This window comes from Panulirus ornatus, chromosome 16 (assembly GCF_036320965.1).
Source record: "Panulirus ornatus isolate Po-2019 chromosome 16, ASM3632096v1, whole genome shotgun sequence".
NCBI classification, from domain to species: Eukaryota; Metazoa; Arthropoda; class Malacostraca; order Decapoda; family Palinuridae; genus Panulirus; species Panulirus ornatus.
Window position 1 is genome coordinate 47,054,338 of NC_092239.1, and position 26,830 is coordinate 47,081,167.

At 39.9% G+C, this 26,830-nt stretch overlaps 1 protein-coding gene across 1 annotated transcript in view; it reads left to right on the forward strand.

Moving 5' to 3' along the window:
* The window catches only part of LOC139754000 (uncharacterized), a 25,325-nt gene extending 1,023 nt beyond the window's left edge, over positions 1–24,302 (forward strand). The window contains exon 3 of the mRNA XM_071670952.1: positions 23,850–24,302. Within this exon, the coding sequence (XP_071527053.1) occupies positions 23,850–23,975 (126 nt within the window). The 3' untranslated portion in view covers positions 23,976–24,302. The remainder of the gene's footprint in view (positions 1–23,849) is intronic.
* The last annotated feature ends 2,528 nt before the right edge of the window (positions 24,303–26,830 follow it).

A 26,830-nucleotide genomic window follows, 5' to 3' on the forward strand; every position in this document is an offset into this window, starting at 1 on the left:
TGCTAGGAAAAAATGATATTGAGTGGGAGACGTATAAAAGAAAGAGACAGGAGGTCAAGAGAAAGGTGCAAAAGTGAAAAAAAGGGCAAATGAGAGTTGGGGTGAGAGAGAATCATTAAATTTTAGGGAGAATAAAAAGATGTTCTGGAAGGAGGTAAATAAAAAGCGTAAGACAAGGGAGCAAATGGGAACTTCAGTGAAGGGCGCAAATGGGGAGGTGATAACAAGTAGTGGTAATGTGAGAAGGAGATGGAGTGAGTATTTTGAAGGTTTGTTGAATGTGTTTGATGATAGAGTGGCAGATAGAGGGTGTTTTGGTCGAGGTGGTGTGCAAAGGGAGAGGGTTAGGGAAAATGAGTTGGTAAACAGAGAAGAGGTAGTAAAAGCTTTACGGAACATAAAAGCCGGCAAGGCAGCAGGTTTGGATGGTATTGCAGAGGAATTTATTAAAAAAGGGGGTGACTGTATTGTTGACTGGTTGGTAAGGTTATTTAATGTATGTATGACTCATGGTGAGGTGCCTGAGGATTGGCGGAATGCGTGCATAGTGCCATTGTACAAAGGCAAAGGGGATAAGAGTGAGTGCTCAAATTACAGAGGTATAAGTTTGTTGAGTATTCCTGGCAAATTATATGGGAGGGTATTGATTGAGAGGGTGAAGGCATGTACAGAGCATCAGATTTGGGAAGAGCAGTGTGGTTTCAGAAGTGGTAGAGGATGTGTGGATCAGGTGGTTGCTTTGAAGAATGTATGTGAGAAATACTTAGAAAAGCAAATGGATTTGTAAGTAGCATTTATGGATCTGGAGAAGGCATATGATAGAGTTGATAGAGATGCTCTGTGGAAGGTATTAAGAATATATGGTGTGGGAGGCAAGTTGTTAGAAGCAGTGAAAAGTTTTTATCGAGGATGTAAGGCATGTGTACGTGTATGAAGAGAGGAAAGTGGTTGGTTCTCAGTGAATGTAGGTTTGCGGCAGGGGTGTGTGATGTCTCCATGGTTGTTTAATTTGTTTATGGATGGTGTTGTTAGGGAGGTGAATGCAAGAGTTTTGGAAAGAGGGGCAAGTATGAAGTCTGTTGGGGATGAGAGAGCTTGGGAAGTGAGTCAGTTGTTGTTCGCTGATGATACAGCGCTGGTGGCTGATTCATGTGAGAAACTGCAGAAGCTGGTGACTGAGTTTGGTAAAGTGTGTGAAAGAAGAAAGTTAAGAGTAAATGTGAATAAGAGCAAGGTTATTAGGTACAGTAGGGTTGAGGGTCAATTCAATTGCGAGGTGAGTTTGAATGGAGAAAAACTGGAGGAAGTGAAGTGTTTTAGATATCTTGGAGTGGATCTGGCAGCGGATGGAACCATGGAAGCGGAAGTGGATCATAGGGTGGGGGAGGGGGCGAAAATTCTGGGAGCCTTGAAGAATGTGTGTAAGTCGAGAACATTATCTCGGAAAGCAAAAATGGGTATGTTTGAAGGAATAGTGGTTCCAACAATGTTGTATGGTTGCGAGGCGTGGACTATGGATAGAGTTGTGCGCAGGAGGATGGATGTGCTGGAAATGAGATGTTTGAGGACAATGTTTAGTGTGAGGTGGTTTGATCGAGTAAGTGACGTAAGGGTAAGAGAGATGTGTGGAAATAAAAAGAGCCTGGTTGACAGAGGAGAAGAGGGTGTTTTGAAATGGTTTGGTCACATGGAGAGAATGAGTGAGGAAAGATTGACCAAGAGGATATATGTGTCGGAGGTGGAGGGAAAGAGGAGAAGAGGGAGACCAAATTGGAGGTGAAAAGATGAGTGAAAAAGATTTTGTGTGATCGGGGCCTGAACATGCAGGAGGGTGAAAGGAGGGCAAAGAATAGAGTGAATTGGATCGATGTGGTATACCGGGGTTGACGTGCTGTCAGTGGATTGAATCAATGCATGTGTATGGGGGTGGGTTGGGCCGTTTCTTTCGTCTGTTTCCTTGCGATACCTCGCATACGCGGGAGACAGCGGCAAAGGAAAAAAAAAAAAAAAACAAAAAAAGAAAATATATATATATATATACACACAGAGCTTGGGAAGTGAGTCAGTTGTTGTTCGCTGATGATACAGCGCTGGTGGCGGATTCATGTGAGAAACCGCAGAAGCTGGTGACTGAGGTTGGTAAAGTGTGTGAAAGAAGAAAGTTATGAGTAAATGTGAATAAGAGTAAGGTTATTAGGTACAGTAGGGTTGAGGGTCAAGTCAACTGGGAGGTAAGTTTGAATTGAGAAAAACTGGAGGAAGTAAAGTGTTTTAGATATCTGGGAGTGGATCTGGCAGCGGATGGAACCATGGAAGAGGAAGTGAATCACATGGTAGGGGAGGGGGCGAAAATCCTGGGAGCCTTGAAGAATGTCTGGAAGTCGAACACATTATCTCGGAAAGCAAAAATGGGTATGTTTGAAGGAATAGTGGTTCCAACAATGTTGTATGGTTGCGAGGCGTGGGCTATGGATAGAGTTTTGCGCAGGTGGGTGGATGTACTGGAAATGAGATGTTTGAGGACAATGTGTGGTGTGAGGTGGTTGGATCGAGTAAGTAATGTAAGGGTAAGAGAGATGTGTGGAAATAAAAAGAGCGTGGTTGAGAGAGCAAAAGAGGGTGTTCTGAAATGGTTTGGGTACTTGGAGAGAGTGAGTGAGGAAAGATTGACCAAGAGGATATATGTGTCGGAGGTGGAGGGAACGAGGAGAAGTGGGAGACCAAATTGGAGGTAGAAAGATGGAGTGAAAAAGATTTTGTGTGATCGGGGCCTGAACATGCAGGAGGGTGAAAGGCGGGCAAGGAATAGAGTGAATTGGATCGATGTGGTATACTGGGGATGACGTGCTGTCAGTTGATTGAATCAGGGCATGTGAAGCGTCTGGGGTAAACCATGGAAAGTTGTGTGATGCCTGGATGTTGAAAGGGAGCTGTGGTTTCGGGCATTATTGCATGACAGCTAGAGATTGAGTGTGAACGAATGGGGCCTTTGTTGTCTTTTCCTAGCGCTACCTCGCACACATGAGAGGGGGAGGGGATGGTATTCCATGTGTGGCGAGGTGGCGATGGGAATGAATAAAGGCAGACATTGTGAATTGTGTGCATAGGTATATATCTATGTGTCTGTGTGTGTATATGTATGTGTACATTGAGATGTATAGGTATGTATATTTGCGTGTGTGGACGTGTATGTATATACATGTGTATGGAGGTGGGTTGGGCCATTTCTTTCGGGTGTATCCTTGCACTACCTCGGAAACGCGGGAGACAGCGACAAAGCAAAATAGATAAATAAATAAATAAATATATATATATATATATATATATATATATATATATATATATATATATATATATATATATATATATATATATATATATATATATATATATATATATATATATATATATATATATATATATATATATATATATATATATATATATATATATATATATATATATATATATATATATATATATATATATATATATATATATATATATATATATATATATATATATATATATATATATATATATATATATATATATATATATATATATATATATATATATATATATATATATATATATATATATATATATATATATATATATATATATATATATATATATATATATACATATATATATATATATATATATATATATATATATATATATATATATATATATATATATATATATATATATATATATATATATATATATATATATATATATATATATATATATATATATATTATCCCTGGGGATAGGGGAGAAAAAATATTTCTCACGCATTCCTCACGTGTCGCACAAAGCGACTAAAGGGGACGGGAGCGAGGGCTAGAAACCCTCTCTTCCATGTATTTTAAATTTCTAAAATGGGAAACAGAAAAAGGAGTCATGCGGGGAGTGCTCATCCTCCTTGAAGGCTCAGATTGGGGTGTCTAAATGTGTGTGTGTGTGTGTATGTAACCAAGATGAGAAAAAGGAGAGATCGGTAGTATGTTTGAGGAAACGAGCCTGGATGTTTTTTTTCTGGGTGAAACGCAGCTCAAGGGTTAAGGGGAAGGGTGGCTTGGGAATGTCTTGGGAGTAAAGTCAGGGATTAGTGAGAGGAAAAGAGCAAGGGAAGGAGTAGCACTACTCCTGAAACAAGAGTTATGGGAGTATATGATAGAGTGTAAGAAAGCAACCTCTGGAGTGATACGATTAAAACTGAAAGTTGATGGAGAGAGATGGGTGATTATTGGTGCATATGCACCTGGGCATAAGAAGAAAGATAATGAGAGGCAAGTGTTTTGGGAGCAGCTGAATGAGTGTTAGTGGTTTTGATGCACAAGACCGGGTTATAGTGATGGGTGATTTTAATGCAAAGGTGAACAATGTGGAAGTTGAGGGAATAATTGGTATACTTGGGGTGTTCAGTGTTGTAAATGGAAATGGTGAAGAGCTTGTAGATTTATGTGCTGAAAAAGGACTGGTGATTGGGAATACCTGGTTTAAAAAGAGAGATATACATAAGTATACGTATGTAAGTAGGAGGGATGGCCAGAGAGCGTTATTGGAGTAAGTGTTAATTGATAGGCGAGCGAAAGAGAGACTTTTGGATGTTAATGTGCTGAGAGGTGCAACTGGAGGGATGTCTGATCTTTATCTTGCGGAAGCGAAGGTGAAGTTTTGTAGAGGTTTTCAAAAAAGAAAAGAGAATGTTGGAGTGAAGAGAGTGTTGAGAGTAAGTGAGGTTAGGAAGCAGACTTGTGTGAGGAAGTACCAGGAGAGACTGAGTACAGAATGGAAAAAGATGAGAACAAAGGAGGTAAGGGGAGTGAGGGAGGAATGGGATGTATTTAGGGAAGAAGTGATGGCTTGCGCAAAAGATGCTTGTAACATGAGAAGCGTGGGAGGTGGGCAGATTAGAAAGGGTAGTGAGTGGTTGGATGAAGAAGTAAGATTATTACTGAAAGAGAAGAGAGAGGCATTTGGACGATTTTTGCAGGGAAATAATGCATATGAGTGGGAGATGTATGAAAGAAAGAGGCAGGAGGTCAAGAGAAAGGTACAAGAGGTGATAAAGGGAGCAAATGAGAGTTGGGGTAAGAGAGTATCATTAAATTTTAGGGAGAATAAAAAGATTTTTTGAAAGGAGGTAAATAAAGTGCGTAAGACATGGGAACTTCAGTGAAGGGCGCAAATGGGGAGGTCATAACAAGTAGTGGGGATGTGAGAAGGAGATAGAGTGAGTATTTTGAAGGTTTGTTGAATGTGTTTGATGATAGAGAGGGGAGATATAGGGTGTTTTTGTCGAGGTGGTGTACAAAGTGAGAGGGTTAGGGAAAATGATTTGGTAAACAGAGGAGAGGTAGTAAAAGCTTTGCGGAAGATGAAAGCCTGTAAGGCAGTGGGTTTGGATGGTATTGCATTGGAATTTATTAAAAAAGGGGATGACTGTATTGTTGACTGGTTGGTAAGGTTGTTTAATGTATGTGTGATTCATGGGGAGTTGCCTGAGGATTGGCGGAATGCTTGCATAGTACAATTGTACAAAGGCAACGGGGACAAATGTGAGTGCTCAAATTAGAGAGGTATAAGTTTGTTGAGTATTCCTGGGAAACTATATGGGAGGATATTGATTGAGAGAGTGAAGGCATGTACAGAGCATCAGATTGGGGAAGAACAGTGTGGTTTCATAAGTGGAAGAGGATGTGTGAAACATCTTTTTGCTTTGAAGAATGTATGTGAGAAATACTTACAAAAGCAAATGGATTTGTATATAGCATTTATGAATCTGGAGAAGCATATGATAGAGTTGATAGAGATGCTCTGTGGAAGGTATTAAGAATATATGGTGTGGGAGGAAAGTTGTTAGAAGCAGTGAAAAGTTTTTATCGAGGATGTTAGACATGTGTACGTGTAGGAAGAGAGGAAAGTGATTGGTTCTCAGTGAATATAGGTTTGCGGCAGGGGTGTATAATGTCTCCATGGTTGTTTAATTTGTTTATGGAAGGATGTTGTTAGGGATGTGAATGCAAGGGTCTTGGAAAGATGGGCAAGTATGCAGTTTGTTGTGGATGAGAGAGCTTGGGAAGTGAGGCAGTTGTTATTCGCTGATGATACAGCGCTGGTGGCTGATTCATGTTAGAAAGTGGAGAAGCTGCTGAGTGAGTTTGGTAAAGTGTGTGAAAGAAGAAAGTTGAGAGGATATATGAGTAAGAGCAAGGTTTTTAGGTACAGTTGGGTTGTGTGTGGATCAAGTAAAATGCGAGGTAAGTTTGAATGGAGAAAAACTGGTGGAAGTGAGGTGTTTTAGGTATCTGGGAGTGGATTTGGCAGCGGATGGAACCATGGAAGCGGAAGTGAATCATAGGGTGGGGGAGGGGGCGAAAATTCTAGGAGCCTTGAAGAATGTGTGGAAATCGAGAAAATAATCTTGGAAAACAAAAATCGGTATGTTTGAAGAAATAGTGGTTCCAACAATGTTTTATGGTTGCAAGGCGTGGGCTATAGATAGAGTTGTGCGGAGGAGGGTGGATGTGCGTGAAATGAAATGTCTGAGGACAATATGTGGTGTGAGGTGGTTTGATCTAGCAAGTAATAATAGGGTAAGAGAGATGTGTGGTAATAAAAAGAGTGTGGTTCAGAGAGCAGAAGAGGGTGTTTTGAAATGGTTTGGTCACATGCAGAGAATGAGTGAGGAAAGATTTACCAAGAGGATATATGTGTCAGAGGTGGAGGGAACGAGGAGAAGTGGGAGACCATATTGGATGTGGAAAGATGGAGTGAAAAAGATTTTGAGTGATCGGGGCCTGAACATGCAGGAGGGTGAAAGGCGTGCAATTAATAGAGTGAAATAGAAAGATGTGGTATACCGTGGTCGACGTGGTGTCAGTTGATTGAACCAGGGCATGTGAAGCGTCTGTGGATATATATATATATATATATATATATATATATATATATATATATATATATATATATATATATATATATATATATATATATATATATATATATATATATATATATATATATATATATATATATATATTTATATATATATATATGTGTGTGTGTGTACATTGAGATGTATAGGTATGTATATTTGCGTGGGTGGACGTGTATGTATATACAGTTGCATGTGGGTGTGTTGGACCATTTCTTTCGTCTGTTTCCCTGCGCTACCTCGCTAACGCGGGAGACAGCGACAAAGCAAAATGAATGTATAAATAAATGAATATATATATATATATATATATATATATATATATATATATATACATATATATATATATATATATATATATATATATATATATATATATATATATATATATATATATATTTTTTTTTTTTTTCTTTGTCGCTGTCTCCCGCGTTTGCCAGGTAGCGTAAGGAAACAGACGAAAGAAATGGCCCAACCCATCCCCATACACATGTCTATACATACGTCCACACACGCAAATATACATACCCACACAGCTTTCCATGGTTTACCCCAGACGCTTCACATGCCCTGATTCAATCCACTGACAGCACGTCAACCCCGGTATACCACATCGATCCAATTCACTCTATTCCTTGCCCTCCTTTCACCCTCCTGCATGTTCAGGCCCCGATCACACAAAATCTTTTTCACTCCATCTTTCCACCTCCAATTTGGTCTCCCTCTTCTCCTCGTTCCCTCCACCTCCGACACATATATCCTCTTGGACAATCTTTCCTCACTCATTCTCTCCATGTGCCCAAACCATTTCAAAACACCCTCTTCTGCTCTCTCAACCACGCTCTTTTTATTTCCACACATCTCTCTTACCCTTGCGTTACTTACTCGATCAAACCACCTCACACCACACATTGTCCTCAAACATCTCATTTCCAGCACATCCATCCTCCTGCGCACAACTCTATCCATAGCCCACGCCTCGCAACCATACAACTTTGTTGGAACCACTATTCCTTCAAACATACCCATTTTTGCTTTCCGAGATAATGTTCCCGACTTCCACACATTCTTCATTCTTCAAGGCTCCCAGAATTTTCGCCCCCTCCCTCACCCTATGATCCACTTCCGCTTCCATGGTTCCATCCGCTGCCAGATCCACTCCCAGATATCTAAAACACTTCACTTCCTTCAGTTTTTCTCCATTGAAACTCACCTCCCAATTGACTTGACCCTCAACCCTACTGTACCTAATAACCTTGCTCTTATTCACATTTACTCTTAACTTTCTTCTTTCACACACTTTACCAAACTCAGTCACCAGCTTCTGCAGTTTCTCACATGAATCAGCCACCAGCGCTGTATCATCAGCGAACAACAACTGACTCACTTCCCAAGCTCTCTCATCCCCAACAGACTTCATACTTGCCCCTCTTCCCAAAACTTTTGCATTTACCTCCCTAACAACCCCATCCATAAACAAATTAAACAACCATGGAGACATCACACACCCCTGCCGCAAACCTACATTCACTGAGAACCAATCACTTTCCTCTCTTCCTACGCGTACACATGCCTTACATCCTCGATAAAAACTTTTCACTGCTTCTAACAACTTGCCTCCCACACCATATATTCTTAATACCTTCCACAGAGCATCTCTATCAACTCTATCATATGGCTTCTCCAGATCCATAAATGCAACATACAAATCCATTTGCTTTTCTAAGTATTTCTCACATACATTTTTCAAAGCAAACACCTGATCCACACATCCTCTACCACTTCTGAAACCACACTGCTCTTCCCCAGTCTGATGCTCTGTACATGCCTTCACCCTCTCAATCAATACCCTCCCATATAATTTACCAGGAATACTCAACAAACTTATACCTCTGTAATTTGCCTTTCCCTTTGTACAATGGCACTATGCACGCATTCCGCCAATCCTCAGGCACCTCACCGTGAGTCATACATACATTAAGTAACCTTACCAACCAGTCAACAATACAGTCACCCCCTTTTTTAATAAATTCCACTGCAATATATATATATATATATGGAACCATGGAAGCGGAAGTGGATCATAGGGTGGGGGAGGGTGCGAAAATTTTGGGAGCCTTGAAAAATGTGTGGAAGTCGAGAACATTATCCCGGAAAGCAAAAATGGGTATGTTTGAAGGAATAGTAGTTCCAACAATGTTGTATGGTTGCGAGGCGTGGGCTATGGATAGAGTTGTGCGCAGGAGGATGGATGTGCTGGAAATGAGATGTTTGAGGACAATGTGTGGTGTGAGGTGGTTTGATCGAGTAAGTAACGTAAGGGTAAGAGAGATGTGTGGAAATAAAAAGAGCGTGGTTGAGAGAGCAGAAGAGGGTGTTTTAAAATGGTTTGGGCACATGGAGAGAATGAGTGAGGAAAGATTGACCAAGAGGATATATGTGTCGGAGGTGGAGGGAACGAGGAGAAGAGGGAGACCAAATTGGAGGTGGAAAGATGCAGTGAAAAAGATTTTGTGTGATCGGGGCCTGAACATGCAGGAGGGTGAAAGGAGGGCAAGGAATAGAGTGAATTGGAGCGATGTGGTATACAGGGGTTGACGTGCTGTCAGTGGATTGAATCAAGGCATGTGAAGCGTCCGGGGTAAACCATGGAAAGCTGTGTAGGTATGTATATTTGTGTGTGTGGACGTGTGTATGTACATGTGTATGGGGGGGGTTGGGGAATTTCTTTCGTCTGTTTCCTTGCGCTACCTCGCAAACGCGGGAGACAGCGACAAAGTATAAAAAAAAAAAAAAAAAAAATATATATATATATATATATATATATATATATATATATATATATATATATATATTATATATATATATATATATATATATATATATATATATATATATATATATATATATATATATATATATATATATATATATATATATATATATATGTATATATATATATATATATATATATATATATATATATATATATATATATATTACATATATATATATATATATATATATATACATATATATATATATATATATATATATATATATATATATATATATATATATATATATATATATATATATATATTTATATATTTAGTTTTTATTTATTTTTCTCCCGCGTTACCGAGGTAGCGCAAGGAAACAGACGAAAGAATTGCCCAACTCTCCCACATACACATGTATATACATATACGTACACACACGCAAATATACATGTCTATACATCTCAACGTATACATATATATACACAGACAGACATATACATATATACACATGTAAATAATTCATACTGTCTGCCTGTATTCATTCTCATCGCCACCCCGTCACTCATGATATAACAACCCCTTCCCACCTCATGTGTGCCACTTTCGTTCACACTCAGTCTCTAGTTGTCATGTAATAATGCACCGAAACCACAGCTCCCTTTCCACATCCAGGCCCCACAGAACCTTCCACGGTTTACTCCAGACGCTTCATATGCCCTGGTTCAACTCACTGACAGCACGTCGACCCCGGTACACCACATCGTTCCAATTCACTCTATTCCTTGCACGCCTTTCACCCTTCTGCATGTTCAGGCCCTGATCACTCAAAATCTTTTTCACTCCATCTTTCCACCTCCAATTTGGTCTCCCACTTTTCGTTCCCTCCACCTCCGACACATATATCCTCTTGGTCAATCTTTCCTTACTCACTCTCTCCATGTGACCAAACCATTTCAAAACACTCTATTCTTCTCTCTCATCCACACTCTTTATTACCACACATATCCCTTACCCTATCATTACTTACTCGATCAAACCACCTCACACCACATATTATCCTCAAACATCTCATTTCCAGAACATCCACCTTCTTCCGCACGACTCTATCCATAGCCCACGTCTTGGAACCATACAACATTGTAAGGACCACTATTCCTTCAAACATACCCATTTTTGCTTTCCAAGATAATGTTCTCGACTTCCATACATTCTTCAAGGCTCCCGAAATTTTCGCCCCCTCCCCCACCCAATGATTCACTTCCGCTTCCATGGTTCCATCCGCTGCCAAATCCACTCCCAGATGTCTAAAACACTTCACTTCCTCCAGTTTTTCTCCTCTCAAACTTACCTCCCAGTTGACTTGACCCTCAACCCTACTGTACCTAATAACCTTGATCTTATTCTCATATACTCTCAACTTTCTTCTTTGACACACTTTACCAAACTCAGTCCCAGCTTCTGCGGTTTCTCACATGAATAGGCCACCAGCGCTGTATCATCAGCGAACAACTTACTCACTTCCCAAGCTCTCTCATCCACAACAGACTGCATAATTGCCCCTGTTTCCAAAACTCTTGCATTCACCTCCCTAACAATCCCATCCATAAACAAATTAAACAAACATGGAGATTTCACACACCCCTGTCGTAAACTTTCATTCACTGAGAACCAATATGTTTCCTCTCTTAGAAAACGTACACATATATATATGTCTACTTCTTTAGTATACTTTGCTTTGTCGCTGTCTCCCGCGTTAGGGATGTAGCGCAAGGAAACAGACGAAAGAATGGCCCAACCCACCCACATACACATATACATACATACTCGTCCTCACACGCAAATATACATACCTATACATCTAAATATACATATGTATATACACAAACAGACATATACATATATACGCATGTACACAATCCATACTGTCTGCCTTTATCTATTCCCATCGCCATCCCGCCACACATGGAATAGCAACCCAGTTCCCCCTCATGTGTACGATGTAGGGCTAGGAAAAGACAAGAAAGTCCCCACTCGTTCACACTTAGTCCCTAGCTGCCATGTAATAATGCACCGGAATCACAGCTCCCCTTCCACATCCAGGCCCCACAGAACTTTCCATGGTTTACCCAGACGCTTCACATGCCCTAGTTCAATTCATTAACAGCACGTCGACCCCGGTATACCACATCGTTCCAAGTCACTCTATTCCTTGTACGCCTTTCACCCTCATGCATGTTTAGGCCCCGATCACTCAAAATCTTTTTCACTCCATCTTTCCACCTCCAATTTGGTCTCCCTCGTTCCCTCCACCTCTGACATATATATCCTCTTGGTCAATCTTTCCTCACTCATTCTCTCCATGTGAACAAACCATTTCAAAACACCCTCTTCTGCTCTCTCAACCACTCTCTTTTTATTTCCACACATCTCTCTTACCCTTACATTACTTACTCGATCAAACCACCTCACACCACATATTGTCCTCAAACATCTCATTTCCAGCACATCTACTCTCCTGCGCACAATTCTGTCCATAGCCCACGCCTCGGAACCATACAACATTGTTGGAACCACTATTCCTTTAAACATACCCATTTTTGCTTTCCGAGATAATGTTCTCGACTTCCAAACATTCTTCAAGGCTCCCAGAATTTTCGCCCTCTCCCCACCCGATGATTCACTTCCGCTTCCATGGTTCCATCCGTTGCCAAATCCACTCCCAGATGTCTAAAACACTTTACTTACTCCAATTTTTCTACATTCAAACTTACCTCCAAGTTGACTTGACCCTCAACGATACTCCACCTAATAGCCTTGCTCTTATTCATTTTTACTCTCAACTTTCTTCTTTCACCCACTCTACCAAACTCAGTCACCAACTTCTGCAGTTTCTCCCATGAATCAGCCACAGGCGCTGTATCATCAGCGAACAACAACTGACTCACTTCCCAAGCTCTCTCATCTACAACACACTGCATACTTGCCCCTCTTTCCAAAACCCTTGCATTCACCTCCCTAACAACCCCATCCACAAACAAATTAAACAACCATGGAAACATCACACACCCCTGCCGCAAACCTACATTCACTGAGAACCAATAACTTTCCTTTCTTCCTACACGTACACGTACCTTACATCCTCGATAAAAACTTTTCATTGCTTCTAAGAACTTGCCTCCCGCACCATATATTCTTAATACCTTCCACAGAGCATCTCTATCAACTCTGTCATATGCCTTTTCGAGATCCATAAATCCTACATAAAAATCCATTTACTTTTCTAAGTATTTCTCACATACATTCTTCAAAGGAAACACCTGGTCCACACATCCTCTACCACTTCTGAAACCACACTGCTCTTCCCCAATCTGATGCTCTTTACATGCCTTCCCCACTCTATCAATACCCTCCCATATAATTTACCAGGAATACTCAGTAAACCTATACCTCTTTAATTTAAGCACTCACTCTTATCCCCTCTCTCTTTATACAATGGCACTATGCAAGCATTCCGCCAATCCTCAGGCACCTCACCATGAATCATACATACATTAAATAACCTTACCAACAAGTCAACAATACAGTCACCCCCTTTTTTAATAAATTCCACTGCAATACCATCCAAACCTGCTGCCTTGCCGGTTTTCACCTTCCGCAAAGCTTTTACTACCTCTTCTCTGTTTACCAAATCATTTTCTCTAACCCTCTCAATTTGCACACCACCTCGACCAAAAAACCCTATATCTGCCACTCTATCATCAAACGCATTCAACAGACATTCAAAATACTCACTCCATCTACATGTCACATCACCACTACCTGTTATCACCTCCCCATTAGCCCCATTCATTGAAGTTCCCATTTGCTCCCTTGTCTTACGCACTTTATTTACCTCCATCCAGAACATCTTTTTATTCTCCCTAAAATTTAATGATACTCTCTCACCCCAACTCTCATTTGCCCTCTTTTTCACCTCTTGCACCTTTCTTTTGTCTCCTGCCTCTTTCTTTTATACCTTTCCCACTCATTTGCATTATTTCCCTGCAAAAATGCCTCTCTCTTCTCTTTCACCAATAATCTTACTTCTTCATCCCACCACTCACTACCCTCTCTAATCAACCCACCTCTCACGCTTCTCATGCCACAAGCATCTTTTGCGCAATCCATCATTGCTTCCCTAAAAACATCCCATTCCTCACCCACTCCCCTTACCTCTTTTGTTCTCACCTTTTTCCATTCTGTACTCAGTCTCTCCTTGTACTTCCTCACACAAGGGTCCTTCCCAAGCTCACTTGCTCTCACCACTCTCTTCACCCCAACATTCTCTCTTGTTTTCTGAAAGCCCCTAAAAATCTTCACCTTCGCTTCCACAAGATAATGATCAGACATCCCTCCAGTTTCACCTCGCAGCACATTAACATCCAAAAGTCTCTCTTTCGCGCGCCTATCAATTAACACGTAATCCAATAACGCTCTCTGGCCATCTCTGTTTCTTGTATACGTATACTTATGTATATCTCGCTCTTTAAACCAGGTATTCCCAAACACCAGTCTTTTATCAGCATATAAATCTACATGCTCTTCATCAATTCCATTTACAACACTGACCAACCCATGTATCCCATTTATTCATTCAACTGACACATTACTCACACTTTCATTAAAATCACCCATCACTATAACCCGCTCTTGTGCATCAAAATCACTAGCACACTCATTCAACTGCTCCCAAAACACTTGCCCCTCATGATCTTTCTTCTCATGCCCAGGTGCATATGCACCAATAATCACCCATCTCTCCCCATCAACTTTCAGTTTTACCCATATCAATCTAGAACTTACTTTCTTACACTCTATCCAATACTCCCATAACTCCTGTTGCAGGAGTAGTGCTACTGCTTCCTTTGCTCTTCTAATCTAACTGACCCTTGACTTTACTCCCAAGACATTCTCAAACAACTCTTCCCCTTTACCTTTGAGCTTCGTTTTAATCAGAGTCAAAACATCCAGGTTCCTGGATATATATGTATATATATATATATATATATATATATATATATATATATATATATATATATATATATATATATATATATATATATATATATATATATATATATATATATATATATATATATATATATATATATATATATATATATATATATATATATATATATATATATATATATATTCTCAGTGAATGTAGGTTTGCGGCAGGGGTGTGTGATGTCTCCATGGTTGTTTAATTTGTTTATGGATGGGGTTGTAAAGGAGGTGAATGCAAGAGTCCTGGAAAGAGGGGCAAGTATGAAGTCTGTTGGGGATGAGAGAGCTTGGGAAGTGAGTCAATTGTTGTTCGCTGATGATACAGCGCTGGTGGCTGATTCATGTGAGAAACTGCAGAAGCTGGTGACTGAGTTTGGTAAAGTGTGTGGAAGAAGAAAGTTGAGAGTAAATGTGAATAAGAGCAAGGTTATTAGGTACAGTAGGGGTGAGGGTCAAGTCAATTGGGAGGTGAGTTTGAATGGAGAAAAACTGGAGGAAGTGAAGTGTTTTAGATATCTGGGAGTGGATCTGTCAGCGGATGGAACCATGGAAGCGGAAGTGGATCATAGGGTGGGGGAGGGGGCGAAAATTTTGGGAGCCTTGAAAAATGTGTGGAAGTCGAGAACATTATCTCGGAAAGCAAAAATGGGTATGTTTGAGGGAATAGTGGTTCCAACAATGCTGTATGGTTGCGAGGCGTGGGCTATGGATAGAGATGTGCGCAGGAGGATGGATGTGCTGGAAATGAGATGTTTGAGGACAATGTGTGGTGTGAGGTGGTTTGATCGAGTAAGTAACGTAAGGGTAAGAGAGATGTGTGAAAATAAAAAGAGCGTGGTCGAGAGAGCAGAAGAGGGTGTTTTGAAATGGTTTGGGCACATGGAGAGAATGAGTGAGGAGAGATTGACCAAGAGGATATATGTGTCGGAGGTGGAGGGAACGAGGAGAAGAGGGAGACCAATTTGGAGGTGGAAAGATGGAGTGAAAAAGATTTTGTGTGATCGGGGCCTGAACATGCAGGAGGGTGAAAGGAGGGCAAGAAATAGAGTGAATTGGAGTCATGTGGTATACAGGGGTTGACGTGCTGTCAGTGGATTGAAGCAAGGCATGTGAAGCGTCTGGGGTAAACCATGGAAAGCTGTGTAGGTATGTATATTTGCGTGTCTGGACGTGTGTATGTACATGTGTATGGGGGGGGGGGTTGGGCCATTTCTTTCGTCTGTTTCCTTGCGCTACCTCGCAAACGCGGGAGACAGCGACAAAGTATAAAAAAAAAAAAAAAAAAAAATATATATATATATATATATATATATATATATATATATATATATTTTTTTTTTAAACTATTCGCCGTTTCCCGCGTTAGCGAAGTAGCGTTAAGAACAGAGTACTGGGCCTATGAGGGAACATCCTAACCTCGCCCCCTTCTCTGTTCCTTCTTTTGGAAAAAAAAAAAAAAAAAAAAAAGAGGGGAGGATTTCCAGCCACCCGCTCCCTCCCCTTTTAGTCGCCTTCTACGACACGCAGGGAATACGAGGGAAGTATTCTTTCTCCCCTAACCCCAGGGATAATATATATATATATATATATATATATATATATATATATATATATATATATATATATATATATATATATATATATATATATATATATATATATATATATATATATATATATATATATATATATATATATATATATATATATATATAAAGATATATATATATATATATATATATATATATATATATATATATATATATATATATATATATATATATATATATATATATATATATATATATATATATATATATATATATATATATATATATATATATATATATATATATATATATATATATATATATATATATATATATGTATATAAAGATTTTGTGTGATCGTTGCTTGAACATGCAGGAGGGTGAAAGGAGGGCAAGGAATAGAGTGAATTGGATCAATGTGGTATACCGGGGTTGACGTGCTGTCAGTGGATTGAATCAGGGCATGTGAAGCGTCTGGGGTAAACCATGGAAAGTTGTGTGGGGCCTGGATGTGGAAAGGGAGCTGTGGTTTCGGGCATTATTGCGTGGCAGGTAGAGACTGAGAGTGAAAGAATGGGGCCTTTGTTGTCTTTTCCTAGTGCTACCTCGCACACATGAGTGGGGAGGGGGATGGTATTCCATGTGTGGCGAGGTGGCGATGGGAGTAAATGGGGGCAGACAGTGTGAATTTTGTGCATGAGTATATATGTATGTGTCTGTGTATGTATATATATGTGTACATTGAGATGTATAGGTATGTATATTTGCGTGTGTGGACGTGTGTGTGTGTGTATACATTGTGTATGGGGGGGGGGGGTTGGGCCATTTCTTTCGTCTGTTTCCTTGCGCTACCTTGCAAACGCGGGGGACAGTGACAAAGCAAAATAAATATAAATAAATAAAATATATATATATATATATATATATATATATATATATATATATATATATATATATATATATATATATATATATATATATATATATATATATATATATATATATATCCATATTTATTTATTTATTTATTTTTTTTTCCGCTATCTCCCGCCCAGTCCTCTGTTCTTAACGCTACCTCGCTAATGCGGGAAATGGCGAATCGTTTGAAAGAAAGATGTATGTATATATATATATATATATATATATATATATATATATATATATATATATATATATATATATATATATATATATATATATATATATATATATATATATATATATATATATATATATATATATATATACATATATATATACATATATACATATAGACATATACATATATACACATGTACATAATTCATACTATCTGCCTTTATTTATTCCCATCGCCACCATCGCCACCTCCCCCCTTATGTGTGCGGCGTAGCGCTAGGAAAAGACAACAAACGCCCCATTCGTTCACACTCAGTCTTTAGCTGTCATGCAATAATGCACCAAAACAACAGCTCTCTTTCAATATCCAGGCCCTAACAGGACTTTAAATGGTTTACCCCAGACGCTTCACATGCCTTGGTTCAATCCATTGACAGCACGTCGACCCCGGTATACAATATCGTTCCAATTCAATCAATTCCTCTCACGCCTTTCACCCTCCTGCATGATCAGGCCCCGATCGTTCAAAATTTTTTTTCACTCCATCTTTCCACATCCAATTTGCTCTCAAACTTCTCCTCGTTCCCTCCACCTCTGACATATATATCCTCTTGGTCAATCTTTCCTCACTCATTCTCTCCATGTGACCAAACCATTTCAAACCACCGTCTTCTGCTCTCTCAACCACACTCTTTTTATTTCCACAAATCTCTCTTACCCTTACAGTGCTCACTCGACCAAACAACCTCACACCACATATTGTCCTCAAACATCTCATTTCCAGCACATCCACCCTCCTACGCAAAACTCTATCCATATCCCACGCCTCTCAGCCATACAACATTGTTGGAACCACTATTCCTTCTAACATACCCATTTTTGCTTTCCGAGATAATGTTCTCGACTTCCAAACATTTTTCAAAGCTCCCAGAATTCTCGCCCCCTCCCCCAACCTATGATTCTCTTCCGCTTCCATAGTTCCATCCGCTGGCAGCTCCACTCCCAGATATCTAAAACACTTTAATTCCTCAAGTTTTTCTCCATCCAAACTTACCTCCCACTTGACTTGAACTTCACCCCTACTGTACCTAATAACTTTGCTCTTATTCACATTTACTCTTAACTTTCTTCTTTCACACACTTTACCAAACCCAGTCACCAACTTCTCCAGTTTCTCACATGAATCAGCCATCAGCGCTGTATCATCAGCGAACAACAACTGACTCACCTCCTAAGCTCTCTCATCCCCAACAGACTGCATACTTGCCCATCTTTCCAAAACTCTTGCATTCACCTCCCTAACAACCCAATCCATAAACAATTTAAACAGCCATAGAGATATAACACACCCCTTCCGCAAACCTATATTCACTGAGAACCAATCACTTTCCTCTCTTCCTACACGTACACATGCCTTACATCATCGATAAAAACTTTTCACTGCTTTTAACAATTTGTCTCCCACACCATAAATTCTTAATACCTTCCACGGAGCATCTCTATCAACTCTATCATATGCCTTCTCCAGATCCATAAATGCTACATACAAATGTATATGCTTTTCTAAGTATTTCTCACATACATTCTTCAAAGCAAACACCTGATCCACACATTCTCTACCACTTCTGAATCCACACTGCTCTTCCTCAATCTGATGCTCTATACATTCCTTCACCCTATCCATCAATACCCTCCCATATAATTTACCAGGAATACTTAACAAACTTATACCTCTGTAATTTAAGCAATCATTCTTATCCCCTTTCCCTTTGTACAATGGCACTATGCAAGCATTCCGCCAATCCTCAGGCACCTCACCATGAATCATACATACATTAAATAACCTTACCAACCAGTCAACAATATAGTCACCCACTCTTTTGATAAATTCCCCTGCAATACCATCCAAACATGCTGCCTCTACGGCTTTCATCTTCAGGAACGCTTTTAGTACCTCTTCTGTGTTTACCAAATAATTTTCCCAAACCCTTAGACTTTGCACACCACCTCCACCAAAACACCATATATATGCCACTCCATCGTCAAACATATTCAACAAACCTTCAAAATACTCACTCCATCTCCTTCTCAAATCACCACTACTAGTTATCACCTCCCCATTAGACCCCTTCACTGAACTTCCCCTTTGCTCCCTTGTCTTACGCCCTTTATTTACCTCCTTCCAAAACATCATTTTATTTTCCCTAAAATTTAATGATACTCTCTCACCCCAACACTTATTTGCCCTCTTTTTCACCTCTTGCACCTTTCTCTTGATCTCCTGCCTCTTTCTTTTATATATATTCCACTCATTTGCGTTTTTCCCTGCAAAAATCGCCCAAATGCCTCTCTCTTCTCTTTCACTAACAATTTTACCTCTTCATCCCACCACTCACTACTCTTTCTAATCAACCCATCTCCCACGCTTATCATGACACAAGCATCTTTTGCTGAAGCCATCACTGCTTCCCTAAATACATCCCATTCCTCCTCCACTCCCCTTACCTCCTTTGTTCTCACCCTTTTCCATTCTGTACTCAGTCTCTCCTGGTACTTCCTCACACAAGTCTCCTTCCCAAGCTCACTTACTCTCACCACTCTCTTCACCTCAACATTCTCTCTTCTTTTTTGAACTCCCCTACAAATCTTCACCTTCGCCACCACAATATAATAATAAGACATTCTTCCAGTTGCACCTCTTAGCTCATTCACCTCCAAAAGTCTCTCTTTCGCACGCCTGTCAATTAACACGTAATCCAATAACGCTCTCTGGCTATGTCTCCTACTTACATACGTATAGTTATGCATATCTCTCTTTGTAAACCAGGTATTCCCAATCACCAGTCCTTTTTCAGTACATAAATCCACAAGCTCCTCAACATTTTCATTTACAACATTTAACACCCCATATATACCAATTGTTCCCTCAACTGCCACTTTACTCACCTTTGCATTCAAATCACCCAAATTCAAATCACTATAACCTGGTTTTGTGCATCAAAACCACTGACACACTCATTCAGCTGCTCCCCAAACACTTGTGTCTCATGATCTTTCTTCTCATGCCCAGGTGCATATGCGCCAATCATCATCCATCTCTCTCCATCAACTTTCAGTGTTACCCATATCAATCTAGAATTTACTTTCTTACACTCAATCACATACTACCACAACTCCTGTTTCAGTAGTAGTGCCACTCCTTCCCTTGCTCTTGTCCTCTCACTAACCCCTGACTTTACTCCCAAGACATTCCCAAACCACTCTTCCCCTTTACCTTTGAGCTTCGTTTCACTCAGAGCCAAAACATTCAGATTCCTTTCCTCAAGCATACTACCTATCTCTCCATTTTTCTCATCTTGGTTACATCCACACACATTTAGACACCCTAATCTGAGCCTTCGAGGAGGTTGAGCACTCCCCACGTGACTCCTTCTGTTTTCCCTTCTAGAAAGTTAAAGTACAAGGAGGGGAGGGTTTCTGGCCCCCCGCTAACGTCCCCTTTAGTCGCTTTCTACGACACGTGAGGAATGCTTCGAAGTATTCTTTCTTCCCTAACCCCAGGGATATATATATATATATATATATATATATATATATATATATATATATATATATATATATATATATATATATATATATATATATATATATATATATATATATATATATATATATATATATATATATATATATATATATATATATATATATATATATATCCCTGGGGATAGGGGAGAAAGAATACTTCCTACGTATTCCCTGCGTGTCGTAGAAGGCGACTAAAGGGAAGGGAGCGGGGGGCTGAAGAAAAACTGGAGGAAGTGAAGTGTTTTACATATCTGGGAGTGGATCTGGCAACGGATGGAAACATGGAAGCGGAAGTGGATCATAGGGTGGGGGAGGGGGCGAAAATTCTGGGAGCCTTGAAAAATGTGTGGAAGTCGAGAACATTATCTCGGAAAGCAAAAATGGGTATGTTTGAAGGAAGAGTGGTTCCAACAATGTTGTATGGTTGCGAGGCGTGGACTATGGATAGAGTTGTGCGCAGGAGGATGGATGTGCTGGAAATGAGATGTTTGAGGACAATGTGTGGTGTGAGGTGGTTTGATCGAGTAAGTAAAGTAAGGGTAAGAGAGATGTGTGGAAATAAAAAGAGCGTGGTTGAGAGAGCAGAAGAGGGTGTTTTGAAATGGTTTGGTCACATGGAGAGAATGAGTGAGGAAAGATTGACCAAGAGGATATATGTGTCGGAGGTGGAGAGAACGAGGAGAAGAGGGAGACCAAATTGGAGGTGGAAAGATGGAGTGAAAAAGATTTTGTGTGATCGGGGCCTGAACATGCAGGAGGGTGAAAGGAGGGCAAGGAATAGAGTGAATTGGAGCGATGTGGTATACCGGGGTTGACGTGCTGTCAGTGGATTGAATCAAGGCATGTGAAGCGTCTGGGGTAAACCATGGAAAGCTGTGTAGGTATGTATATTTGCGTGTGTGGACGTATGTATATACATGTGTATGGGGGTGGGTTGGGCCATTTCTTTCGTCTGTTTCCTTGCGCTACCTCGCAAACGCGGGAGACAGCGACAAAGCAAAAAAAAAAAAAAAAATATATATATATATATATAAATATATATATATATATATATATATATATATATATATATATATATATATATATATATATATATACATATATATATATATATATATATATATATATATATATATATATATATATATATATTCATTATACTTAGTCGCCGGGTCCCGCGTTAGCGAGGTAGCTAAACTAAACAGGCGAAAGAATGGCCCAACCCACTCAAATACACATGCATATATATAAACGCTCACACACGCACATATACATATCTATACATTTCAACGTATATATACATATTCATACGCAGATATATACAATATACACATGTACGTGTTCATTCTTTCTGCCTTCATCCATATAGTCGGCACCTTCCTCTAAGGGTGCGAGGTAGCACTAGGAATAAACAAAAAAAACTACATTTGTTCACACTCAGTCTCTCGCTGTCTTGTGTAATGCACAGAGACCACAGCTCCCTGACTACATTTAGGCCCTACAAAATTTCCCATGGTGATCCCAGACGCTTCACATGCCCTGGTTGAATCCAGTGACAGCACATGTATCCCGGTATACCACATCATTCCAATTCCCTTTTTTCCTTGCATGCTATTCACCCTCCTGTATGTTCCGGCCCTGATCGCTTAAAATCTTCTCTCCATCTTTCCACCTTTGATTTGGTCTCTCACTTCCCCTCGTTCCTTCTACCTTCGATACATATATTGTCTTTGTCAATCTTTTCTCCTTTATTCTCTCCATGTTACCAAATCATTTCAATACACCCTCCTCTGCTCTCTCAGCCACATTCTTTTACATTCTCTTACACTTTCATTACTTACTCGATCAAACCACCTCGCACCACATATTGTCCTCAAACATTACATATCCAAAACATCCATCCTCCTCCGCACAACCATATCTATATTCCATGCTTCACAACAATAGAATATTCTTGGAACCACTATTCCTTTAAACATACCCATTTTTGCTCTCTGAGATAACGTTCTCGACTTCCACACATTTGTCAACGCTCCTAGAACCCTCGCTAGCTCCCCCACCCTGTGACACACGGTTCCGTGGTTCCATCCGCTCTAAAATCCTCTCTCAGATATTCAAAACACTTCACTTCCTCTAGTTTTTCTCCATTCAAACATACCTCCCAAATAGCTTGTCCCTCAACCCAAATGTACCCAATTACCTTGCTCTTATTCACATTTACTCTCAGCTTTCTTCTTTCACACACTTGACGAAACTCAGTCTCCAACTTCTACAGTTTATTACCCGAATCAGCCATCAGTGCTGTATCATCAGTGAAAAAAACTGATTCACTTCCCAGTATTAGTAATTAAGATATAATCAGCGAAAGGGTATAAAGTACTCACCCCATCTCCCTCACATTTCCTCACTACCTGTATTCATTTTTCTATTTGTTCTTTTCTCTGATGTTCCCATTGTTCATGTTTTCAGCACACTTTATACCTTTTCCCAAAACATCATCTGATCCTCCCTAACTGATACTCGCTCACCGCAACTCTCATTTGCCCTTTTTCTCTGGTTTACAGTAAGAAGTAGGTAATGTTTTAACGAACATAACCCTCACCAGAATATAGTGCAGTTCAGTAGCGGTTCGAATCCTGAATTAGGGAGAATATCGTATGCTTTATGGAAATCCGCGTTTATCATCCTGTTTTTTGTGTATCAACAAATTTTTACAGAGCTTTATATTCTCAAGATTTTTTTCCTACTTAATCTTTATATATTTTGTCATGTAACATCTTTTCTTGTTCTCGTAGACAGAGACTGATAACTTGTGGTGCACCTGTACAGGACGAGGATGGGCAGGTGGTGTTGGGCCTCCACCACCTGCAGGTCACCTTCTACCTGCTGCTGCTGGGCTTTGGCCTCTCCCTCTTCACCTTCCTGTCTCAGCACCTTCTCATCACTCTCCACTGATCCTGCAAACTCATAATTTTGGGAGAAATAAAGCTTCATAAGTTGATAATTGCGTAAAAGGACCTGACAATTCTTTACTGATCAAGTTGTATAAATGGCAATGTTTTTATTTAATAGGTTAGTGAATAACATTTACTATTCTTGATTTTTGCATAATGTAATTAAGAGAACGTTAGCAATCATTGTCATTCTCAAAACATTTCCAGTAATCCTAATATTCTGAAGTTAGGCAATTTGATAATGAATGTAAACTCATCTGATGGTCATCTAAACTCTGTAGGACCACAGTATTAGGGAATATTATCATGGAATGCCTTAATAAATTGATAAACTATGCGATAATCTAAGAGTACTATTAACCCATTATACAAATTTTAGTAAAACTTGGGATGTTTACACACACACACACACACACACACACACACACACACAAACAAACACACATACACACACACACGCAAACAAACACACACACACACACACACACACACACACACACACACACACATAGGGGAGATAGAATACCTTCCACGTATTCCCCAAGTGCTGTAGAAGGTGACCAAAGGAGGTGGGAGCAGTGTGCTGGAAACACTACCCCCTCTCCCATACATTCAAATTTCTAAAAGGGGAAAGAGAAGGAGTCAAGCGGAGAGCGCTCATCCTCCTCGAAGGTTCAGAATGGGGTGTCTGAATGTGTGTGGATGCAGGCAAGACTAGGAGAAAGGAGAGATGGGTAGTATGTTTGACAAAAGAAACCTGGATGTTCTGGCTCTGAGTGAATCGAAGATCAAGGGTAAAGGGGAAGAGTGGTTTGGAAACCTCTTGGGAGTAAAGTCAGGGGCTGGTGGGAGAACAAGAGCTAAGGTAGGAGTAGCAATTACTCCTGAAGCAGGAGTTGTGACGGTGTGTAATGTAATGTAAGAAAGTGAATTCTAGATTGGTATGGGTAAACTGAAAGTGCATGTAGAAAGATGGGTGATTATTGGTGCGTACACACCTGGTCATGAAAGGAAAGACCATGAGAGGCAAGTGTTCTAGGAACAGCTGGGTGAATGTGTCAGCAGCATTGGTGCACGTGACCGAGTATTAGTGATGGGGATTTGAGTGCGAAGGTGAATAATGTGGCAGAGGAGGCTATAACTGGTGTACATGGGTATTCAGTGTTGTGAATAGAAATGGTGAAGAGCTTGTGGATCTGTGTGCTGAAAAAAGACTGTTGACTGGGAATAACGGTTCAAAAAGAGAGATCTACATAAGTATACGTATTCCTATGAGTCCACGGGGAAAATGAAACATGATAACTTCCCAAGTGCACTTTCGTGTAATAATCACATCATCAGGGGAGACACAAGAGAGAAGCATAAGTCAGTTGATATACAAAGAAGAGACGAAGCTAGGATGCCATTTGGTAAACATGCGATTGTCCAAGACAGACTGTCTTGGACAACCGCATGTTTACCAAATGGCGTCCTAGCTTCGTCTCTTCTATGTATATCAACTGACTTATGATTCTCTCTTGTGTCTCCCCTGATGATGTGATTATTACACGAAAGTGCACTTGGGGGCTTATCATTTTCTCCGTGGACTCATAGGATTGTCTTAATCACACGCAAAGTTGTGATCCTTTCCAATAAGTATACGTATGTAAGTAGGAGATATGGTCAAAGGGCATTACTGGTCTACGAGATGATTGATAGGCGTGTAAAAGAGTGACTTTTTGATGTCAATGTGTTGAGAGGGTCAGCTGGAGGAATGTCTGATCACTAATCTTGTGGAGGCGAAGGTGAAGATTTGTAGAGATGTTCAAAAAACTAGAGAGAAAGGTGGGGAGAAGAGAGTGGTGAAAGTGAGTGAGCTTGAAAAGGCCACGAGTGTGGTGATACCAAGAGAGATTGAGTGCAGTATGGCAAAAGGTGAGAGCAAATGACGTAAGGTTAGTGGGTGAGAAATGTAAAGTATTTGGTTAGGGAAGAGCTGACGGCATATGCAAAAGGTGCATGTGATATGAGAAAGGTGGGAGGTGGGCAGATTAAAAAGGGTGGTGAGTGGTGGAAGGAAGAGGTAAAATTTTTAGTGAAAGAGAAAAGAGAGGCATTTGGACGATACTTTCTAGGAAGGAGTGCACATGACTATGAGATGTATAAAAAAAGTGGCATCTGGTCATGTAGAATGTAGAAGGGTTGAGAAAAACGGCTGATGACAGCTGGGGTGAGAGAGTATCATTAAAGTTTAGGGGGAAGAAAAAGATGTTTTGGAAGGAGGTAAATAACGTGTCTAAGACAAGAGAACAAATGGGAACATCGATGGAGGGGGCAAGGGAAGAAGTAATAACAGTTAGTGATAAAGTAAGGAGATAGAGTGTGTATTTTGAAGGTTTGTTGAATGTTTTTGATGATAGAGTGACATATGTAGGGTTTTTTGTCGGGGTGGTGTGCGAAGTGAGCGGGTCAGGGAGAATGGGTTGCTTAAGAGAGAAGAGGTAGTGAAGGCTTTGCAGAAGATGAAATCCAGCAAGGCGGCGGGTTTGGGTGGTATTGCAGTAGAATTTATTACGAAAGACTGGAGAGGAATTGGTTCCCAGTGAAGATTGGTCTGAGGCAATAATTTGTTATGTAACTATAGTTGTCTTATTTCTTATAAATGAGGTGGTTAGAAATGTAAGGTAAAAGTTTTGGAGAGAGGAGCAAGAAAGACTACAATCTGTTGAGGATGAGAGTGACTGGGAAGTAGGTCTTTTGTTGTTCGCCGATGATACAGCACTAGTGGCTGATTCGGGTGAGAACTTGCAGAAGTTGGTGACTAAATTTGAAAGAGTATAGGCAAAGATAAGTTGCGAGCTATTTGAATAAAAGCAA